This window comes from Chlorocebus sabaeus, chromosome 9, assembly GCF_047675955.1.
Source record: "Chlorocebus sabaeus isolate Y175 chromosome 9, mChlSab1.0.hap1, whole genome shotgun sequence".
Classification (NCBI taxonomy): Eukaryota; Metazoa; Chordata; class Mammalia; order Primates; family Cercopithecidae; genus Chlorocebus; species Chlorocebus sabaeus.
The window spans coordinates 18,498,714-18,521,743 of record NC_132912.1 but is presented as its reverse complement, the minus strand read 5'-3'; the positions used below and the strand labels follow the sequence as shown (position 1 = coordinate 18,521,743).

General features: G+C 41.2%; 1 protein-coding gene across 13 annotated transcripts in view; it reads right to left on the bottom strand.

Moving 5' to 3' along the window:
* CACNB2 (calcium voltage-gated channel auxiliary subunit beta 2) overlaps nt 1-23,030 on the bottom strand; it is a 398,973-nt gene that overhangs the window by 122,392 nt on the left and 253,551 nt on the right. For 10 of the 13 annotated variants that reach the window (XM_008002416.3, XM_008002420.3, XM_008002417.3 and 7 more), the window contains one exon: nt 16,841-16,960. In XM_008002416.3, the coding sequence (XP_008000607.3) occupies nt 16,841-16,960 (120 nt within the window). Of the gene's footprint in view, nt 1-16,840; nt 16,961-17,450; nt 17,474-17,782; nt 18,315-23,030 lie in introns of those variants that run through there. The other 3 variants (XM_008002423.3, XM_008002428.3, XM_037983381.2) reach the window with 2 other exon arrangements.

Here is a 23,030-nt window from a genome sequence, read left to right as displayed (position 1 = left end):
AGAGTTTACATTTTACCTACTTGCTGTTGAATTCACTTCCTGTCCAGTCTAGGGAGGGCAGGATGAGACCATGATACTGGTCTCAAATATTCAAGAACTGATCCCCATTTTTTTTAAAGCAATGAGTGTGTTAAAAAATCTTCAACCAAATTACATGTAAAGGAGTTTGAGCAGTGAACAATTCGCAAATCGGGCAGTCCCCAGAATCAGCAGATTCAGACAGACTGAAGGGATGCCCTGTGGTCAGAACAAATTTATAGACCAAAAAAGAGAGGAGTGACATACAGAAATCCGCAGTGAGCTACAGAAATAGCTGGATTGGTTACATACTGACATTTGTCTTATTTGAACACAGTTTGAACACTCAACAATCTGAGTGGTTGAAGTGTGGCCGCTGGCAGTGGCCAAGACTCAGTTACTGTTACAGGCACATACTTCCAAGTTAGGTTTTCAACCTTATCTGCCTATTGAGCTAGGTTACAGTTCGTCCACGAGGATTCAACTGTAGAAGTATGGAGTCCTTCTCAGGCCATATTTAGTTTGCTTTCACAGGTGCTAACCCTGCAAATATCAGTCAAAATAATTTTTAGCAGGAAATCAGAATAAACAACTGACAGCAGATTATGCGATTCATTTTCCTTCCTTAAAAATAGGGTCTAGTAAGGCGGGCGGATCATGGCTCATCCTGGCTAAAATGCTGAAATCCTGTCTCTACTAAAAATATAAAAATTGCTGAGCATAGTGGCGCGCACCTGTAGTCCCAGCTACTCGGGGAGGCTGAGGCAGGAGACTCGCCTGAACCTGGAAGGCGGAGGTTGCAGTGAGCCAAGATGGTGCCACTGCACTCCAGGCTGGAGATAAGAGTAAAACTCCATCTCAAAAACAAACAAAAAACCACAACCTTGCACTCCTGCACTACAGCAGTCTCCTAATCTTCCTTTATAACTCGTCCTCATCTTTCTCTAGTCAATTGTTACATCTAACTTTATATTTTTGGCTGCTTTAATTTTTAGTTCATTTTTTCCCCCTTAGGAATAGGCAACACTTAATAAAATCTTTTTTTTTTTTTAATCGTTTCATGGTAACTTCAAGTTTTTCTTCCTTGCTCTATTTAAATTTTGTTTCTTCAGCATTCTTCAGTCTATTTCCTATATGTTTGATTATTTTTCCATTACTCTACAGGAAAAGGCATATTCGAATAGTTTTAAGTACGTTCCATTTGTATCTCCATTTAACCATGAAAAGGGTATACACGCACATCCTGGAAGGTCTTCCTTTAACAACATATTAAATTCAAGAATTTTTATCTCCACTTTGGGAGGCCAAGGCAGGTGGATCACCTGAGGTCAGGAGTTTGAGATCAGACTGGCCAACATGGTGAATCCTGTTTCTACTTAAAATACAAAAATTAGCCGGGTGTGGTGGTGTGTGCCTGTAATCCCAGCTACTAGGGAGGCTGAGGCAGGAGAATTGCTTGAACCCAGGAGGCGGAGGATGCAGTGAGTCAAAATCGTGTGACTGCACTCCAGCCTGGGCAACAAGAGCAAAACTTCGTCTCAAAATAATAATAATAATAATAATAATAATAATAATTTTTAGCTCAAGATTTTTGTTTAAATAATGTTGAAGTGTAAAAATGGACTTGTTTCACATCAGTGGTATTATGACGATAAACTAAACTTTAACAAGCAGGACAAAAGGTGAGTTTTTTGCTTGTAAACTCTATCCAGACTCAATAGCAAAAAAAGTTGCACGATGGTGTTTGTACTTTAAAAATTGTCTTAATAGCTGCCCTGCTTTATTTTTGCTTTTATAGTTAAAGAGAAAAAAAAAAAGCTTTTATTTCCTTAATCTCTCTAGACCATGAAACAAAGAGGAAACATTAATGTATTCTCAGCTGGTGCCTTTTTTTTTTTTTTTTTTAATGCACTTTCTGCTTTCATAAGCCTGTGTCTTTCTAAAAGCGGCTCCTTGATGAGGTGAAAGAACATTAAAAAAAAAAAAAAAAAAAAGCCTTTGAGACAGAAGCTTGGGTCCTTGCCCTAATTCTGCCACTTACGAGCTCAGTGATCTTGGGCAATTTCCTTCAATATCCACCATCAGTTTGCTCACCCATAAAATGGGGTAACTATATCTGCTTTCCCTTCCTCACTTAGTACTTGTAAGGACCAAGCAAAACAATGCAATGGGAAGTTAAACACTGAGCCACTGTGAAACATACGCTATAGTTCCCACTTGCTGATGGTCCACCTTCACAGGCTCATTGAAAAAAAATTCAAGATTTAAAAAAACTTTGCGAGGCTGTCGCTGCTGGATCACCTGAGGTCAGGGGTTCAAGACCACCCTGGCCAATATGGCAAAACCCCGTCTCTACTAAAAAAAATTAGCTGGCCATGATAGTGCACACCTGTAGCCCCAGTTACTCAAGAGGCTGAGACAGAAGAATCGTCTGAACCCAGGAGGCGGAGGTTGTAGTGAGCTGAGACTGCCACTGCACTCCAGCCTGAGTGACAGAGTGAGACTTTGTCTCAAAAAACAAACAAGCAGACAAAACTTTACGGCATTATTCACAGTAGCCAAGAGGTGGAAGCAGCCCAAATATCCATTGACAGATAAATGGATAAAGAAATGTGGTCTATACATGTAATGGAATATTACTCGGCCTTAAAAAAAGACGGAAATTCTGTCACATGGGACAACACAGATGAATCTTGAGGAGATCATGCTGACATAAACCAGTCACAGAGGGACAAATACTGAACACATGGAGATAAAGAGTAGAAAAATAACAGACTGAAAAGGGTGAGAAGGGGGTGCCGGGAAGAGGAAGAGAAGTGGGTTAAAGGGTACAAGCATACAGTAAGATGGAAGGAATCAACTCAGTGTTTGACAGCAGAGTAGGATGACTTGATTACTATGCATTGTATACCTGCAAAAAATATCTTAGGTAACCCATAAATTTGAGCAGATAAAAAAAGGAAAAATATTGTAGCATGGTAGTTGTCAGGGGCTGCGGGGGGCAGGGGATGAGGAGTTGTTCAGATGATGTAGAGTTTCACATTTGCAAGATGAAAAGGTTTTAGGGATCTGTGGCACAACAGTGTGAAACACTTAAAACAATCGTACACTTACGAATGGTTATGAGGATGAAAAAATGCTTGGGCCGTTAAGTAAATTGTGAATTGAGATTTAAAACGAAATTAAACTAAAATGATAGCCTTTGTTGGACCCCACAGTTAGCAAACACCTTGCTAACTTTAGAGACAATCACACTGCTGGTTAATGTAGGCTCTTCCTCCAGAGGGTCAGTCACTAACAGTGGGGGCTTATATTATTTGTGCCCTTCTGTGGTCATCAGCACTTCCTTCTCCAGCAATATTGGGGTCCACCCATTTGCCATTTGGCTCATGATGCTCTTTTTTTTTTTTTTTTTTTTTTTTATCAAGAGACAGGGTATTGCTCTGTCACCCAGGCTGGAGTATATTGGTGCAGTTATAGCTTATTGTGGCTTCTAACTCCTGGGCTCAAGCAATCCTCCTGCCTCAGCCTTCTGAGTAGCTGGAACTACAGGCATGTACCACCATACCTAACTAATTTTTCTTCTTTTTTGTAGAGATGAGGTCTCACTGTATTGCCCAAGCTGATCTCAAACTCCTGGCCTAAAGCTATTCTCCCACCTCAGCCTCTGAAAGTGCTGAGATTATAGGCATGAGCCACCATGCCAAGCCTACAGTGCTTTAAGTCTGATAGCTACCACATTACTCAGTGATACACATTTTTAGCAAGACCATTAGACCATAAGCTTTTTGAGGGAGAAACCACATCTAACATCTTCAATTTCCCTTCCTTAAACTCCTAGCTCGATAGCATAATACCACTCATCAAATGTTTGCTAATTAAATAAATTCTACTTTTTTCCAGAGTTTTCAACATCTTTTATTTGGCCATTGATCAGGCGAAACTCATAAGAACAGAGAGGGTTCACTGTTTTAAGCTCTGCATAAAAGTCTTCATGTCATTCCTTGTTCATATCTGGTGGAGAAAAAGGGAGGGAAGAATTGCATACTTATAGCTGTGTTTACAATGATACAGCAAAGATACTCAGTTATCGTGCTCTAAGATCAAAAAAAATAAGCTTCAGCTGCAAAGTTTATAATACTCCTTCCTTAATCCATGTATGGTTTAGGAATAGCCAGAAGTCTATGAGAGCAGCCTGGCCAACATGGTGAAACCCTATCTCTGCTAAAAATACAGAAATTAGCAGGGCGTGGTAGTGCACACCTGTAATCCTAGCAACTTGGGAGGCTGAGGCAGAAGAATTGCTTGAACTCGGGAGGCAGAGGTTGCAGTGAGCCGAGATCACACTGCTGCACTCCAGCCTGGGTGACAGAGATTCTGTCTTTAAAAAAAACAAAAACAAACAAACAAACAAAAACGTAGTAGTAAATAGTCCTTACAACCTTACAAGGATTTTGGAACAAGAACACAGTTTTAAATCTGGGCAAATCTCAGCCTTCTAGAACTTCCATTAATAAAACCCACAAATCCATGTCAAAGAGCACAGAACCAGATAGAGTATCAGGTTCCTTTTAAAACATGTGATTGTTACCCATAAGAAAGTTAAAACTAGCTTAACAGGTAGATTGCCAAGATAAATATAACCATAAATAAACAGACAGCAAGGTGTAATTTTATTCCCGAATACTTGGTATTACTCAGGAAAGCGCATGTGAGAAGAACAAGAGAGAGTTCAATTGCTCTTGATAACTAAGACAGAGATCTGCACCCGTGTGACTAAGAAGCAGAGAACACATCTCAAAGTTAGAGTACAGAAGACAAGGCCTGCGCCTTCATCACTGGGATGGATGGGGATGCAGCCTGACTTGCCACGGCAACTGCTGTGAGATCAAGCAAGTGTGCGAATGCCAGTCATATCCCAGGCAGGTCTGCAGTCCCTGGACATCTGAAATCTACCTTACAGCACTCACCACCAAGTGGCAAACAACTAAGCTGATAGTGACCATGTAAAATAGTGTAAGACCACACCTAACTACAGAGGAGGCAAAGACACTTGTTTGATCACTTCCCATTCAGATTCCTCACTACACCCTGAACTGCTCCACGGCAGGCGCTGTGTGCCCCAGTTGCCTGTGCCCATCACAAGGGCCAGGGTAGGGAAAGATGGGTCTAGGAAGCTTGTGCTTTGTAAGTAACAGCTTACTCAATTATCACTGGAATCCTGTGAAACAGAGGTTAGTGTCCTTTTACAAATGGCAAAACTGAGCTTCACCTGTAATTTATCAAAAAGACAGGCAGCCAGTCCATGGCAGAGATGGAATCCAAATCCAGGTTTCTGAGTAGTTGCAGTAGAGACTGCATGACCCATGCCCCTAAAATATTTCCCTTCTGATAATTCACAGGAAAAGATTTGCTGACCCTTCAACAAAGGTTTCAGGTTTGGAGGGATGGAGGTAATGTGAATGGAAATGGAAAATGCAGAGAAGAAAGGGTTTAAAGGAAAAGACTGGGAGCTCGATTTTAAGTGGGTGGCAGAACCAATAGAGATCCAAAGAGGACCTGAGATCCAAGCACTCAGGAGAGAGGCGAAGACCAAAGGCACCAACTACAAGTGACGGCTGAAGCCTGGAGAAGGATGGGAGAGCAGAAGGGAAGACGGCAGTGGTTTAAAGCTCGCTCTGGAGGTGAAACTCTTCACTCTGAAGGAAAATGCACACAAAGGTCCCAATACATAAAATACGTGTGACTGGGCACAGTGGCTTATGCTCATAATCCCAGTACTTTGGGAGGCTGAGGTGGGTGGATCACCTGAGGACAGGAGTTCGAGACCAGCCTGTTCAAGAGGGTGAAACCCCATCTCTACTAAAAATACAAAAAATTACCTGGGTGCGATGGCATGTGCCTGTAATCCCAGCTACTTGGGAGGCTGAGGCAGGAGAATGACTTGAACCTAGGAGGCGGAAATTGCAGTCAGCTGAGATCATGCCACTGCAATCTAGCCTGGCCAATAAGAGCAAAACCCCACGTCAAAACAAAACAGAACAAAGCATGTGAAAGTAGCACTGTTCTGGCTGAATCCTGAATACAATGCGCAGACCACAGCCTGCTGGGTATCCCTAAGCCTCTGCAGTGACTCCAGAAAAATCCATGGATCTCTTGGGGGCTCTACAGAGCTCAGTCTGGAAACCAATGACATGGTTTCCAGCAACAAACATCAGGAGGCCAAGGCCCGAGCATTTAGTTGAATGGACTTCCACATTTCAGGTGAGGGAACAAAAAGCCAAAACAGAAGGGACTGAACAGGAACCACCGGAGTGGTAGTAGGAGTGGACTTTGTGTGTAGCCAGCACCTGCAAGACAAGAGTGACTTACTAGAGAAGAAAAACAAATTGAGGTTTGCAGAGACGTTAAGGGAAGGTTTAATAAAAGGTCAGCGGCTTTGTGATTAGGAAGTCACTAGAGACCCTCAGTAAAGAGATGGAGACAGAAATCAGTTTTATGGTGTTAAAGAGTAAGTAGGGAAGAAATTGGAGCAGGAGAATAAAGCCTGGGGTGATAAGGTTGGCAGTAGAAAGAAGGAAAAAAAAATAGGATAGAAGGGATGACAGTGTTGTTTATTTCACAAGGCATGGAGACATTTCTTCTTCCAAAGGGGTAAGGAAGAAAAAAGATGAATGTGGCAGGTTGTTTGCAGAAAGTGGTTGCAACATATCCCACCTGAATCCACACCCTTGGTAATTCCCATTTGACTCCAGGCTTAGCCCTGCGACTTGCTTTGGCCAATGGGACATTAGCAAACATGACACAAGTAGAGAGGTGATTATCACCCCCCTTGGAGCTTGCTCTCTCACGAAGTAGCCCTGAGACCAGCATGCGAACCCTAGCCAGCCTGTTGGAGGATGAACAACCATATAGAGGAGAACCAGATACCCATGCTGACAGCTATCAGCCTCCAGACACATGTAACAAGCCATCCCAGGTCACCTGGTCACCAACTAACCGGACAGCTGGCCAAGGATGTGTGGCAGAGAATTGTAACCTAAATAAAATGGTGACTTAACACCACTAGGCTGAGATCTGTTTGTTTTGCAGCAAGAACTTCGAGAGTAAGGATTTTGCTAACAGTGTAGTCATCAATGCTGTATGTATTGTATGGTCATGACTGCTCAAATAATTTCAACATGCTTAAAGAGGCTAGGCACAGTGGCTGACGCCTGTAATTCTAGCACTTTGGGAGGCCAAGGTGGGCAGATCACTTGAGGTCAGGAGTTTGAGAACAGCCTGGCCAACATGATAAAACCCCATCTCTACTTAAAATACAAAAATTAACCCATGTGGTGGCAGGGGCCTGCAATCCCAGCTACTCCGGAGGCTGAGGCAGGAGAATTGCTTGAACCTGGGAGGCAGAGGTTGCAGTGAGCCAAGATGGTGGTGCCACTGCACTCCAATTTGGGCAACAGAGCGAGATTCTATCTCAAAAAAAAATAAGTACTCAAAGATACAAGTTTTGCCTTTTCCTTTTATATATTTCAAATTGTCTATAATGAGCAGCGATTGGGCATTAAGTGCTATTACTGTTGTCATTATTAATATTATCATCAATTAACATTAGAGGTGAGTAGAAGAATGACAGTACCAATGTGTGTGATTGTTACCTACCCAGTCATAAGTATATGTCAACAGGAAAGAGAAGCCTAACACAGGCACAGAGGGCTTCTGCATATACTTCTTCTTCATCACAGGTAGAAAAACGCAATCTAAGCTAATGCGTATTTGAACAATAAACTAATGCTGCTACAAATTAGACTTATTCAGCCAGTTTTCTAACTCTACTTGAAAGGTATATGCTATAAGCAAAGAGTTGACAATTTTTTAATGCAAGAAGCATGAAAATGTACATTGTGAAAATAATTTCAGCCTAAAATATTTTTCGTAAGAATGTGTGACATATTTTGTGCTTGTGTTTTTCATAAGATATCGCTGCTGGATTTTTTTCTTAAAATTTTTTTTGAGACGGAGTCTTGCTCTGTCACCTAGGCTGGAGTGCAGTGGTGTGATCTCAGCTCACTGCAATCTCTGCCTCCTGGGTTCCAGTGATTCTCCTGCCTCAGTCTCCCTGTAGTTGGGATTATAGGTGCCCACAACCATGCCTGGCTAATTTTTGTATTTTTAGTAGAGATGGGGTTTCATCATGTTGGCCAGGCTGGTCTCAAACTCCTGATCTCGTGAGCCACCTGCCTTGGCCTCCCAAAGTGCTGGGATTACAGGCATAAGCCACCGCATCCGGCCAACACATTTCTTTTCCTCTGTAAGTAGCCCTCTAGTTTCACACCTGCCATGTATTCTTTGGATTCTCCAGTAGTCTATCTTGTAGGTTTAAGAACATATGCATTGTAGACATACGTGTATATTTCTTTCCTACCTCCCACATAATGTTCGCAATAAGACATGTTTTTAAAACACGTTTAATATTTTTTTGAAATAAAAAAACTATCTTCAGGCTGATGGGACATAAAGATGTTCATGTTTCTTCTTTCTTCTTCAAAGGCTAGTTAGGGGAATTCTCTCAATCTGTAAGGCATTTATGAACTAAGGCAAGATGAGAAATATTTTTTCTTTTTTGTAGTATGTTTATTGAAAACTACTGGGAATGAAACATGGTTAACAGAACTAATGCTTCCTCCTGAAAATATGTTTTTAGAAAAAGTATAAGCCCACAGATACAAAGAACAGGAAACCAGATGAGAGTATGTGGAAACATAGAATATAGAACGCAATGAACAAGCAGTAAGTAACTAGCAGAGTAGAAAGAGTTAGAATGAGAGTACCTGCAGGAGGGCTAAGGAGTAGAAAGCCGATTGCAGCTGCAGGGCCCTGGCAAGGAGGAGGAACTGGAGGTTCCAGGCACCCTGAAGGAAGAAGTATGGCTGGGGCTGAAAATAGCACTGACTGGACATTGGACTTCTCTCTCCCCTCACTTCCAGAAGACCAAAGGTTAATTCTCTGGAGAGGATGACCAGGAGATTTCATACAATCAGAGGGACAGCTGAGAGTAAAGGCGAGTGACATACTGAACATAGGAGGATTAAATAATTTTAAGATCTCCATCCTAAGTGATGAAACTCTAGCCACCTTTTCCTGGACTACTGCCAGAAGCCTGTGACCGGTCCAACAGAGCCAGACAGGAGGCTGGGGGAGCCCTGTCTGGGGCATTGGCCAGATTAAAAGATAATGGTGCCCCCTCCCACCAGTTCTTTAGTCCCTCCCCAATTACCCTATACAAGATGACCTGTCAAGAAGCTTTGCCACTGCATTTAGAGCTTCCGATCAGCTTAACAATGTCTTCCTCTTAATTATGAATAGATGATCAAAAAGTAAACATTTGAACCTTGTCCAGAGTCAGACAGAGTCTCAGCCCAGCTGACGGCCTTTCCAGAAACTTCAAGTCTTCAGGCTTTCTTTTAGTCAAGATAAGTGATAAGCCAGACTTGTTGGAAGTAGAGAAGTTTGATAGGTCAAAACTGAATGAACTCCAGGGCATAGTGGCTTGCACCTGTAATCCCAGCACTTTGGGAGGTTGAGGCAGGAGGATTACTTGAGCCCAGGAGTTCGAGACCAGCCTGGGCAACATAAGGAGACCTTGTCGCTACATTTTTTTTTTTTTTCCTTTTCCTGGAGACGGAGTTTCACTCTTGTTGCCCAGGCCAGAGTGCGATGGCACGACCTCGGCTTACTGCAACCTCTGCCTCCCAGGTGCAAGTGATTCTCCTGCCTCAGCGTCCAGGGTAGCTGGGATTACAAGTGCACACCACCACACCCAGCTATTTGTTTTTTGTATTTTTAGTAGAGACGGGGTTTCACCACGTTGGCCAGGCTGGTCTTGAACTCCTGACCTCAGGTGATCCACTTACCTTGGCCTCCCAAAGCGCTGGGTTACATAAAATTTTAAAAACATGTTAGCAAGGCATGGTGGTGCATACCTGTGGTCCCAGCTATTCTGGAGGCTGAGGTGGGAGGATTGCTTGAGCCTAGGAGCTTGAGGATGCAGTGAGCCACTGCAACTTCAGCCTGGGCAACAGAGTGAGACCTTGTTTAAAAAAAATAATAATAAACAAACCTGAAGAAAACAAGTACTGAAGAAAAAAATACTCCTCCCTTCAAGGAAAAAATTTGCATCACAATATCATCCCTAAAGAACCTTGTAGACTCTGCATGGCCGTCTGTATCTGATGACATGTGATCCAGCAGGAGAAAGAATGTTTGCAAACATCATGAAACTGGGATTTCCTCCCAAGAGCAAATTTCAGCACTGCCTGAGCATCCTGATTTTAGGCTTGTGTTCTGTAAACCTATATGTAAGAGATTTTCAACATCTTCTCATGTCTTCTCACCTATACTCCCTAGCTAAGAAGTTGGGGGTATGGTCAGGCACAGTGGCTCATGCTTGTAATCCCAGCACTTCAGGAGGCCAAGGTGGGCAGATCACTTGAGGTCAGGAGTTCAAGACCAGCCTGGCCAACATGGTGAAACCCTATCTCTACTAAAAATACAAAAATTAGCCAGGCACAGTGGTGCGCACATGTATTCCCTGCTACTTGGGAGGCTGAGGCAGGAGAATTGCTTGACCCTGGGAGGCAGAGGCTGCAGTGGACTAAGATCGTGCCACTGCACTCCAGCCTGGGTGACAGAGTGAGACCTCATCTCAAAACAAAACAAACAAACAAAACAAGTCAGGATAGTGAATGTTTCCTTAAGTTCATTTGAAAACTTCTTGTTGGTGTATAAATTCCAAATAGCAGTCAATAATTTCTCCACTGATGACCTTTGTGTAGGTAGTCCTTGTACTTCCTACAGGAAAACCCAATTTTAACCCTCTACAATAGGTGCTTCCAGTTCATAATCTTCATGAAGCTGCATGCTTTTGCAGCTTCTTACAGTTTATTTTCACTTCAAATATACCAATGAAATAATAGATATAGTCATTAAAAATCAAACATTTGAAGAAAGTCTCCATTATGTAAAAGTAACATCAAATATTTAAAAAGCTTGAAAAACAGTGACAGTACAGGAAACTTCAAAAAAATTAGTATTTTAAGAGACGTAAGAGAAAATATTATGGCTGTGGAATAAAAACAAGAAGCTATAAATGAAGAAAAGAAGAAAGCTCTTGGAAATTAGACATTTTGACAAATATAATTTTAGCAGATGGGTTAGAAGTTGGGAAAAATTCAGGTACAACAAAAAGATGGAGAAAAACGATTACAGAGAGGCTCAAATCAAATATCTCACAAACCAGAGAGCCAATGAAAAGAGGAAAATATAGGGGAAGAAATTATTCTGGAAAAAAAAAAGACGGTTTCCAGAACTGAACTAATCAGCCCTTCACAATGAATGTATGAGAAGCCGAGTACAATACACAAAAAGGCACAAACCAAGGCATGTCATGTCAAAATGTCAAAATACCAAAGGAAGAACAGTTCTCAAAATATTAGACAATTTTAAAAACCAAAAATCACACTTAAAGACAGAACAGGCCGGGCATGGCGGGTCACATCTATAACCCTAGCACTTTGGGAGGCCAAGGCAGGTGGATCACTTAAGGCCAGGACTTTAAGACCAGGCTGGGAAACATGTAGAAACCCTGTCTCTAGTAAAAATACAAAAATTATCTGGGTGTGGTGGCGCGTGCCTGTAATGCTAGCTACTCAGGAGGCTGAGGTGCGAGAATCACTTGAACCCGGGAGGTGGAGCTGCACTGAGCAAAAAAAAAAAAAAAAAAAGAAAGAAAGACAGAATAGCAGGGCTGGACTTTAGAAGACCATGAAGTAAACCTTCACAAATCTGAAGAAAAATGTTTTTCATTCTTGAATACTATAACCAGCCAATTTGTTAATTAAATATGAAGGTAGAGTAAAGACATTTTCTCAAGAAACTAACCTTTCTCTGGAAGGTTCTATGTTTTCTTACCATGGAGCCTTTACTTATACTGACTGTTATATACATTGTATTCCAGGGCCTGGGAGGCATTTCTCTCTTCATATCCCCCTTTGTACTTCAAGAGCCAAACTCTCCATCCTGTAAGGCAGCATTCCTCCACCTTTTTGGCACCAGGGAAAACAGTTTTTCCATGGACTGGGGTCTGGGGATGGTTTCGGGATGAGTTAAGCACATTACATTGATTGTGCATTTTATTTCTGTTATTATTACATTGTAAAATATAATGAAACAATTCTACAACTCATCATCACGTAGAATCCGTGGGATCCTGAGCTTGTTTTCCTGCAACTAGATGGTCCCATTTGGGGGCAATGGGAAACAGTGACAGATCGTCAGGCATTAGATTCTCATGAGGAGTGCGCAACATCGATCCCTCTCATGCACAGCTCACAAAAGGGTTTGCACTCCTGTGAGAATCTAATGCTGCCATTGATCTGACGGGAGGTGGAGCTCAGGTGGTTATGTGAGCAGTGGGGAGTGGCTGTAAATATAGATGAAGCTTCCTTTCTGGATGCTGCTGTTCACCTCCTGCTGTGTAGCCTGGTTCCTAACAGAACACGAACCCCTACTGTGAGGTCTACTTTTAAGCCACCACCTCCTCAAAGAAGGATTTTCTGTTCCTGCCAGTAGGATGCAGTCTAAACCTGGGTGCTCACAGGCCTCTCTAACCCTCCCTTCCCCACAATGTATTGTATTCCACCTTTTATGATCATGACTTTCTCCTGAAACAATGGAAGCTTCTCACATGCAAAAGACCTGCCTATTTCTTCTTTGTGGCTCTGGCCTTGCAGTCCCTTCTACTCACCAACTGGGTCTAACATTTTCTTTAATATAGGAGATACTCAATGATAAAAGAACAATGGACTCAAGATGGAAAGTTATTCTATTCGGCTAAGAAGATCACATTGAGTCCATCGTTGCTTTTTTTGGTTTTTTGTTTGTTTGTTTTTGACAGAGTCTTGCTCTGTTGCCCATGTGAGAGCAAGAGATCTCAGCTCACTGCAACCTCTCCCTCCCAGTGTCAAGTGATTCTACTGCCTCAGCCTCCCAAGTAGCTGGGATTACAGGCACGTGCCACCAGACCCAGCTAATTTTTATATTTTTAGTAGAGATGGGGTTTCACCATGTTGCCCAAGATGGTCTCAAACTCCTGACCTCAGGTGATCCACTCGCCTCGGCCTCCCAAAGTGCTGGGATTACAGGCATGAGCCATCATGCCCAGCTGAATCTATCTTATCTCTGCTTCAATTCCTTCTACATCCAGATTTCCCAACTCAGAGTCTCTGCATATAGGGCAGAAGACAGCGTTTTTTGAGAATTAAAGGAGAAAAGAAGAAAATTATTATTTCAATTAAAAAGAGATGATCAGGTGACCCAGCAATTTCACTCCAAAGTACATACATATGTGAAATGAAAACATATGCCCACACACACAAAACATATACAGGAATGTTCATACTAGCATTATGCACAATACCTAAACGGTGGAAACAACCGAGATGTCCAAAAGCTGCCACTCACAAAAGACCACCTATTGTAAGATTCCATTTATATGCAATATCCACAATAGACAAATCTGTAGAAACAAAAGTTGAATAGTGGTTCTAGGCCTGGGGACGGGGGGTGGTTGGGGAAAAAGGAGAGTGACTGCTGACAGGCTTGGAATGTATGGGGCAATGAGAATGGTCTACAACTGATTATAGTGATGGTTGAACACCTCTGAACATACTAAAAACCATTGAATTATACACTTCAAATGGGCGAATTATATCTCAATCAAGTTGTTTTCAAAGAGAAGATCAACGTGGGAATAAATTAGATTCATATATGACTTGTCTTTAAGGTAATATCAGATAGCACAAACTGAAACAACCAGGATTTGCAAAGTATGCCATAACTGCACAATTTCAAAACACACATTGGGAAGCAGAAAACACCACGTTAAAAAACAATGTCATGTCAGTTGGTATGTATTGGCCTCAAAATTAACATCTAATCTGTTCACTGCAGAGTTTAGTCATTAAGAAAAGCCTTAACAAAGTGGTAGCGGAGAGTATTAGGTTTATTGACAGCACAGAGTACTTCGTTATATAACCTTTGCAGGTCACTTAAATTTTAAAAGTATCTCTAGTCTCACTTCTTGCTAATCACGTTCTTTCACAGAGGTATTACTAGGCAATTAGTGGATAATGTGTTTGTATTTATACAGGACCAGGGTCTGAGAGCACTGCTAAGGTCATCGGCACAGACTTATTTATTACATGTGATCTGTAAGGTGAGTAAAAGCACTGACTTGTAAAGTCTTTCTGTTTGAGAGATGCTTTGATGGTTACAAAGTAAATGTAGAAAATGTCTGATTCTTCCAAAATGGCTGTGCAAAGTGTTTTTAACTATTTAAAGTTAAATAGCATGAATTGTTACGTTTTTAAACTTTAAGGCTTCATTTTGAAGGTTTCATAAAGGCACAATGATATTTTGGCAAAGAATGAGGCTATTTTTATAGATAAAAGTAAAAATTTATAGAGGGAACTAGCACTCTACAATCCCTATTTTGCATTATTTCTTCAAGAATATTGGGATTAATAAACCAGACCTACCAAACCATGATTTTAATATAAAGGAAAATTCAATCCTCATCTTTGTATTTTTCAGACACATTTAAATTCTCACTTACCCTCGTGTATGTCATTTGAATACATCAAAGGTTTAAGATATTGACCTAATTTTAAAGAAAAAATATAAACTATTTTAAAAAAATGTTTGTGGGTACGTAGATGTATATATTTATGAGGCAGATGAGATGGTTTGATACAGGCATGCAATATGAAATAAGCATACCATGGAGAATGTGGTATCCATCCCCTGAAGCATTTATCCTGTGAGCTACAAACAGTCCAATTACATTCTTTATTTAAAAATATACAATTAAGTTATTATTGACTTTAGTCACCCTATTGTGCTATCATATAGATTTTATTCATTCTTTCTACTTTTTTTTTTTTTTGGCACCCATTAACCATTGCCATCTCACCCATTAAATAAACTATCTGTCATTAAACACAGGAAATAGTTTTTCAATTATTTTGCCTCTGTTTTAAAGTCTCTTCATTTTCTTTTGTCTTCTACATCATTCCTAACTATCAACTTTTTAGGCAGTAGGACAAGTAACATGACCCTGGTTTGATTTAGGAGCAACATTTCGATCCATGCTTGGTTGAAATATATTTTAAAAGGTCTTTGCAGCAGTGTCATTTAACTCATGACGTAGCCACAGAGTCAGGAACAAAAATGCCCCAATTAGATAACAATTGAGAACCAAACCTACAGTCTATTGGGCTGTATCATGATGGGACATGAGCCCGAGAAACTGTTCAATTTTGGTATGTGAAACTTACATGAATAAATTAGCCACAAATAGAACAATCTTATTTTCAGAATACAAATTGTAATTTTTTCTTACTTTTCTTTACACACAATGCAAAATATAGAATATAGAATTCAGACTCTCAGCTGCAACCTATATTAACTACAGTGCCGACTGTCATACATTATTTAATGTTCTTCATTATTTCATTTCAACTTCACAATGTTCTAAGTGGCTAACATTGGTAGAGCAGATTCATTGATGGCAACTGGGCCACATCCAGTTTTACCAGTTTCCACCATCACAAAACCCTCCCTGCATCTGCTATTTATGAACTGCCTTTCAGAGAAGACTGTCAGTCCTGGAGAAAATTTCCCTGCCAGTTGAGGTAAGAACATCATTCTGATATACAGAAGTACTGCTTTTTAGAAGTCAAGGTCTCCTGGCAGTTCCTCAGTAGACTACGATGGCAGCCGCGCTAGAGGTCATGAATAATGTATTACATAAGGGCTGTCCATGCATTCAAACCAGAATCTCCTAACCACAATTCCCATAGCAACACACATAGATTCTACTCATCTCAGAGATGAAGCAGCCAGCAGAAATGCTATCCTGGTATTTCTAGCACGATCAACAAGGCACTTAGCCTTTTTCAAAACAAGTTTTTCAAAGGAAAATCAACAACCATGTTAAAATAGGTTCATTGGGAAGCGACTGAGTATCCCCAAAACCAAGCTACCTTCAACTCGAACAATCTATGCCTTAGAAATGGCCACTATTCCAAGGACAGCATGGGAAAAAGAATTCAAATCGTTGCAATGAGTTAAATGAGACAAGACCTGAGATAAATCCTGGAACTATCTATTTCATAGCTGCTTTGCAGTCTCCCCTCCATATATACACACTTTATCCTGGAGAAGAACATGTTCTAAGAGAAGAAACTTCTAAAAATCAATAAAATCCTCTGTTGCTCCTTGAAAAGCATAATGTAATCGATTTTGAAAGTAAGAGGATACTAATATAAAACACCTATGAAGTAAAATTCAGGGGAAAAACTGTTCAAGTCTAAGAAAATAAACAATAGCTTGAAGTCAGTCTGTTTTTTTTTTCTTAACAGAGATACAGTTTACTGGGGAAATGAAGTAAAATGTGTTGATATTAGGTGCCGTTTTTCCTCTTTGCACATTCAGGGATCCTTTTGTATGTGTCCAAATAAGCCATCCACCCACAGAAACGAGTTACTTGGATTATAAAACAACATAGACGACCAGTCTTCTACACCACACTTCCTTTTTCTACTAAGGGAAGAAACTAGGCTCCATTTCTTGTACCTTTCTAAAACCCGACAACGAAATGCTCTAATAGATCAAACAAGCTTTAGGGGAAACTTCCACAGGTGGTCTATCAGGGGCACAGCACAACTTGCAAAGAAAGATCTTGGCAGGAAGGAAACGATTTTACCTTTGCTTTTTCCAACTGTGCCTGGGCCTGCCGCTCCGCTTCTCTGCGCACTGCTTCCCGGTCCTCCTCCAGAGATACATCGGAATCGGATGGACGGCTAGTGTAGGAGTCTGCCGAACCCTGGAAAGGAAAATGTACATTTTAAAGTAGATTCAATCTATGATGTTTGCATTCGAAAAGTCTCATCGACACAGCAGTTAGCTTCCTGGATTGTGCTATACGTTCCTGAAAAGAGGAGAAAATAATTCATTTTGCAGCAACCTATCTAGAAAACCATGCTCTGATTTGCAGACATTCCATAGAATAGTTGTGTCTACTGAGTTGCCATTCCTTCCTAAGCTTTATATTCCAAAAAACCACCCTTCCTGGAAGCCAGAACAAGTTGCTTTTATAATTAAACAGCTTGATGGTGCAGTGCAGAACTGAAGGACAACGATGGGTTTCAAGGATAGCTTCAAGAACAATCTACATGCTAAAGCAGGTATTTAAAACTAGAAAGACATTAAGCCTAACAAAACCATGAAAGAAAGTCTGAGTTATCAACTTGAACTCTCCCAAATGTCACTACCATGACATGATTCCCACTTTAATCTGAAGAATCCTTGTTTACCTTTTTATACACCTGCTGTTTTCTCTGATAAAACTGTAAGACACTAGCAGCTAACTTCACTCCATCTTCCAGCAACACATTTTAAAATACCTTTACCTAGATTTCATAAAAAGCCGTCTACAGAAAACACCTGCCTGGGATAGCTCATCTGGCAATTAATCATAACGCAGGGAAAGGAGCTCAAAAAACGAGAGGAATCTCCCTAGCTTCCCTCTCTTGCAATCTTGATCCGATTAACCAAATCAAACCACCCTCTCTACCTGCACTCACTGCAACAACAGAAAAGCAGAACAAAATAACCTCTCCCCCCAAACGAAAGCCCTTGCGCTTACACAGATATCAGAATTCTTCAGCCTTCCTCCCTTGGCTCTTTTCAGAAGCCTGATCCAGGTGGCCTTCATGAGCCAGACAGCGCCTTTATCGTCCGCAGCTGCAGCCCCGGGCACAGGTTCTCAGTGCGCGCTGAGCCCCGGAGAACCCCAGCTCCTTTCCTATCCATGCTCTGGGCAAGCCCCTCTTCTCCGTCCCTTTCTGCCTCCGGGGCTTTCACTCCCTGCCCCAGAGGACTCCCATCCAGGGAAATTCTTATTTTCCCATTCCAGGAGGGACTGAAAACACACACTCGAGTGCTTTATATTGCTTTAAAAATAAAGAAGACTTCAAGTGCATTCAGAAGCCGGGCATCAACTCGTTCTAAACTTAATGCATCTTATAACCCTAAACATTCTCTTCCCTGCGCTCAAATTGTTAAAGGAAATTAGTTGTAAAAGAATCGCAGGGGGAAAAAAAAAAAAAAACTAGTGCAAAAACGTATGCAGTGACATTTGCAAGTGCAAAGTTCAAGCCTTATCTTTGGAGATCTCGAGGGGAAGGGGGGAGGCGGAGGGAGGAGGACGCACTCCCACACTGGGCATGCTCCATATGTCGCCTTTTTACGCAGATGCTCACATCACACTGTTAGTCTATGTCAAATTGCCATTTTACATCCGAAGTGTAAACAGCTGGAAAGGTCTCTTCGGTTCTATAGTAACCGGGCTCCTGGTATGTGTGTCTGTTTCTGTTTCAGATGAAACCTTCTCTCAAAAACAAAGCATGAGATCGTTTCCTTTAATAATCCCTTTCCATTACCTGCTCCAGAAACTGTGTCCTATGCCGAAAGCAGGTTCACAGGTAGTAAATATCATATGCAGTATTGCACAGCAAAAATCAAATAATGCTCATCAGTCATGACATAACACAGTTCTTTATTGCTTGTGACTTTCCAAACAAGATGCGAGAGAGAGACGTGGCCATTTAATTAGGACACGAAAGTAATCACAGCTCTATAAAGCAATGAGTTTAACGGAGCTCAAAATGACTTCGAACTGCTTCTCCAACTGAGAAACTACCATTTGAAATAAAGCCACTAGCATAAACAGCAATGTGAATTGTTATAACCATACTTACAAAGAAATTTCAAAGCTTGGTTAATGTATTAGTTGGAGTTAAAATTCACAGAATAATTGAGTCCCAACTCTGCTTGTAGACGAGGGGAGTGCGGCTGAAGAAGGAAAGACACTAAAGTTATTAATTTCCTGTACTAATGAAATTACATTTTCAAAGTTTACTTAGGAAGAAATACACACTTTGTTTTCTTGACATAAACAAAATGCTATCACTGTAGTCTAAACTGCATTTGTTTGAGGGTGGTGGGAGAATATTTTGTACAAATAAAAATGAAAAAAAAAGTGTTCTTAAGAATACTTAAGAACCACGGCTGGGTGCAATGGCTCATGACTGTAACCCTAGCACTTTGGGAGGCCGAAGTGGGAAGACTGCTTGAGCCCATGTTCGAGACCAGCCTGGGCAACATAGAGAGACCCCCCCCCCATCTCAAAAAATCTTCCTCCCTCCCCACCTGGCACTCTGCACTAATATAATCTTCAAGAGCCAAATGCTAGAAAACACATAGAATAGGGGTTTCAGAATGAAAGTTAGTGATTAATTGTACCTCCATTGTAGTATCTTGATATAAATTAACAGATCACCTATTGCTATGATGTGAATGTAAAATGCGTGGCGGGCAAATTTACAAAGGAGAAATGAGTGTGTCAACGCAGACACCTGGTAGGGGATTCCTGATCTTCCTAGAGGACTTCTTACAGTAATAGTAGCACAGTAGAAAATTACCAGGAAGCATAATTATACTCCATAAGGGGCCCCTGTTCCCACTGTCACCAGTCTTGCCATGTTAGAGCCAATCACCCCACTACAGGTTCAGGTCACACCTCAATGAAAAGGCGAAGCTTCTATCAGTAGGAACACAGCAATGACAGGAAGTACATAAAGAGAGGGTCGCATAACACCCACACATAATTTTGTGTGGTCTCATTCCCTTTTAAATATAATAAGATATAAAAAGTCCTTTGCTAATATTCAGATGGAGCTTTTACATTGCATAGTCACTTTGAGACCTGTTTCCAGGTTTAAATAACAGTTAAAAACAAAAATCTCTTCAATGACTTTTGGCAATGCCTTGACTATTTTATAATACAGGATGTGACTATCAGTTATCTTTAGAGTAGTTCATAGAAGCATAGAAAGAGCCGGATTACTTTCATTCCTTGTATCTCTGATAGTACATACTTTCACACACAATTTTTTTTTTTTTTTTGAGACAAGGTCTCACTGTCACCCAGGCTTGATAGAGGGCAGTGGCGCAATCATGGCTCACTGCAGCCTGACCTCCTTGGCAAAAGTGATCCTCCCACTTCAGCCTCCCAAGCGGCTGGGAATATAGGCACATGCTCCCATTCCTAGCTAATTTTTAATTATTTTTTGTAGAGATAGGTCTCACTATGTTGCCCAGGCTGACTGGTCTCAAACCCCTGGGCTCAAGCAATCCTGCTCCCTCAGCCTCCCAACATGTTGGGATTACAGGTGTGAGCCACCTCACCCGGCCTCAAAATATTTTTCATTATAGAAGTTATATGCACCCAGCATTGAAAGAGACACAAATAACCATCCCCTGAAAGTCTCCCATACAAAGACAGCCACAGTCAAATAGTAGCAAGTTTCATTCTCTGGAGCTGTTGCATGTTTGAAAGTCACCCTCCTGACATATGCCTTACAGTTAATCTCCTTTCTTCTGGGAGTGTGGATTTATGCAGTTAGAAGTGATATATCTAATTAAGCTTTTGCCTTTGGAACCATATGGACTTTCTGGGTCATTGTGCCTCAAGTCGTCTTCAGTCGGGAACAGCTGGCGGTCATTTCCATAACTCCAGAATAGGTTCATTACAAGATGTACCCTTGATCTCTACGGCTGTTAACAACGTGATTAGCTGGTCTTTTGCAGTGTTTGTCCTTGCCAGTGCATCACATTTCAGCTACCCAGTGTTCCTTTTCTACATCTTAATACCTGCATTTCTATTTGGACATTTCCAAAAGTGTAACTTGTACTACTATGTAATAATAGTTCCTCCCAGGATCATCACCTTTTATCCTCAGAGCTCTCACTTTGTGGGTTCATTGCTCATAGGAAAATTCCATATCATTGGATTAATTTATGCTTTTATCTACTCTTCAGTTTCTTTTTCCACTTTTATATCTAATGTTCACACAAAAAAGTGTCACCCTTTTTTTCTTTTTTTTTTTTCTTTTTTTTCTTTTTTCTTTTTTTTTTTTTTTGAGATAGTCTCATTCTGTTGCCCAGGCTGGAATGCAGTGGCTCAATCTCAGCTCACTGTAACCTCTGCCTCCTGGGTTCATGTGATTCTCCTGCCTCGGCCTCCCGAGTAGCTGAAATTACAGGCGTGTGACACCACGCTCGGCTAATTTTTGTATTTTCAGTAGAGACACGGTTTTGCCATGTTGGCCAGTCTGGTCTTGAACTCCCAATCTCAGGTGATCTGCCCACCTCAGTCTCCCAAAGTGATGGGACTACTGGTTTGAGCTACTACGCCTGGCCACCCTTTTTCTTTAATACTTTAAAAAATTTATATAGTTTGCTTTTTTTGATGCTGTACTCTGCTGTTTCACAGTCATCTATATTTTCAGCATCAGTATTTTGGAGCGTTCTTGTATTTTTCTCTTTTAAAGCCCAAAGGATAAGAGTTGTAAGCCTATTTCATAGCGGCACCTTGGATCCTAAATTGTGTCTGTGTCTTCTCCTGCTGTAGGAAATCTTTATATGAAGCCTTAAGTCCACGTTCTCGAGCAAAATCAACTTTTTGTATATCCAAAAGCCAGTCTGACTCTAGACAAAGCTGTAACTCATCAAAATCCTCAAGATTTTAGACCCCCTCCTCATGCATAGGATGATGCTGACCCAATGGCAAATTCATTGCCTACTGGTCAGGCCCACATCTTTTAAAATAAAGCAAAATGGGGCCAGGCACGGTGGCTCACGCCTGTAATCCCAGCACTTTGGAAAGCCGAGGTGGGTGGATAACCTGAGGTCAGGAGTTCGAGACCAGCCTGACCAACATGGTGAAACCCTGTCTCTACTAAAAATACAAAAATTAGCCAGGTGTGGTGTCACATGCCTGTAATCCCAGCTACTCAGAAGGCTGAGGCAGGAGAATCGCTTGAACCCGGGAAGTAGAGGTTGCAGTGAGCCGACTGTGCCACTGCACTCCGGCCTGGCGACAGAGCGAGACTCCATCTCAATCAATCAATCAAAATAGGATAGACTTCAGAGGGCCAGGACTAAGGGGAAAGGGTTCTATCTTGTATTGTCTTTAGGGGGAGGGAGATAATTCTTTCATTTTTCATGGTGTTGTCATCTCTTTTCACAGTTTAGAATCAACTTCTGTTCTCTGGTGCAATTTAGATGTAAGAAATCTGAATTGCTATTCTCTGCTTTACTGGTTTCTTCATAAATAAAATCATAAACTATGGGCTGCATGCTGGCTCATGCCTGTAATCCCAGCACTTTGGGAGGCAGAGGCGGGCAGATCACTTGAGGTCAGGAGTTCAAGTCCAGAGGGGCGATATGGTGAAACCCCATCTCTACTAAAAATACAAACATTAGCCAGGCGTGGTGGCAGGTGCCTGCGGTCCCAGCTACTTGGGAGGCTGAGGCAGGAGAATGGCTTGAACCTAGAAGGCAGAGGCTGTAGTGAGCAGAGATTGCAATACCGTACTCCAGCATGGGGGACAGAGGGAGACCCTGTCTCAAAATAGTAACAATACAATCATCAACTATGTGCTGACGAGAGATCCTGACTCTAAACATTGAAAAATCCAAGATGAGGTACAGTTGCATAAACATTGTATACCTTAGTTTGCAAATTGTCACGTAATTATTACTCAAATTCATATGATGATGAGAATTTCAAATGCGATTGACCTATCATTTAGCTGAGTGTCAAAATAGTAACAGAGGTGATAGCAATACATGGTTGCAGGGTCATCCCTGTGTGATACTTTTATGATCCTGTAAAAACCAAAATGTCAGTTTCAATTTTCTCAAGACACTATGAAAATTTATAAACATATAGCTACAGGATGTACTAATGAAGAGATTAAATTTTATTTAACAACTCCCCAAACCACATGTGATTATTGAGTACTGATTACTTGGAAACTCTGCTGTAA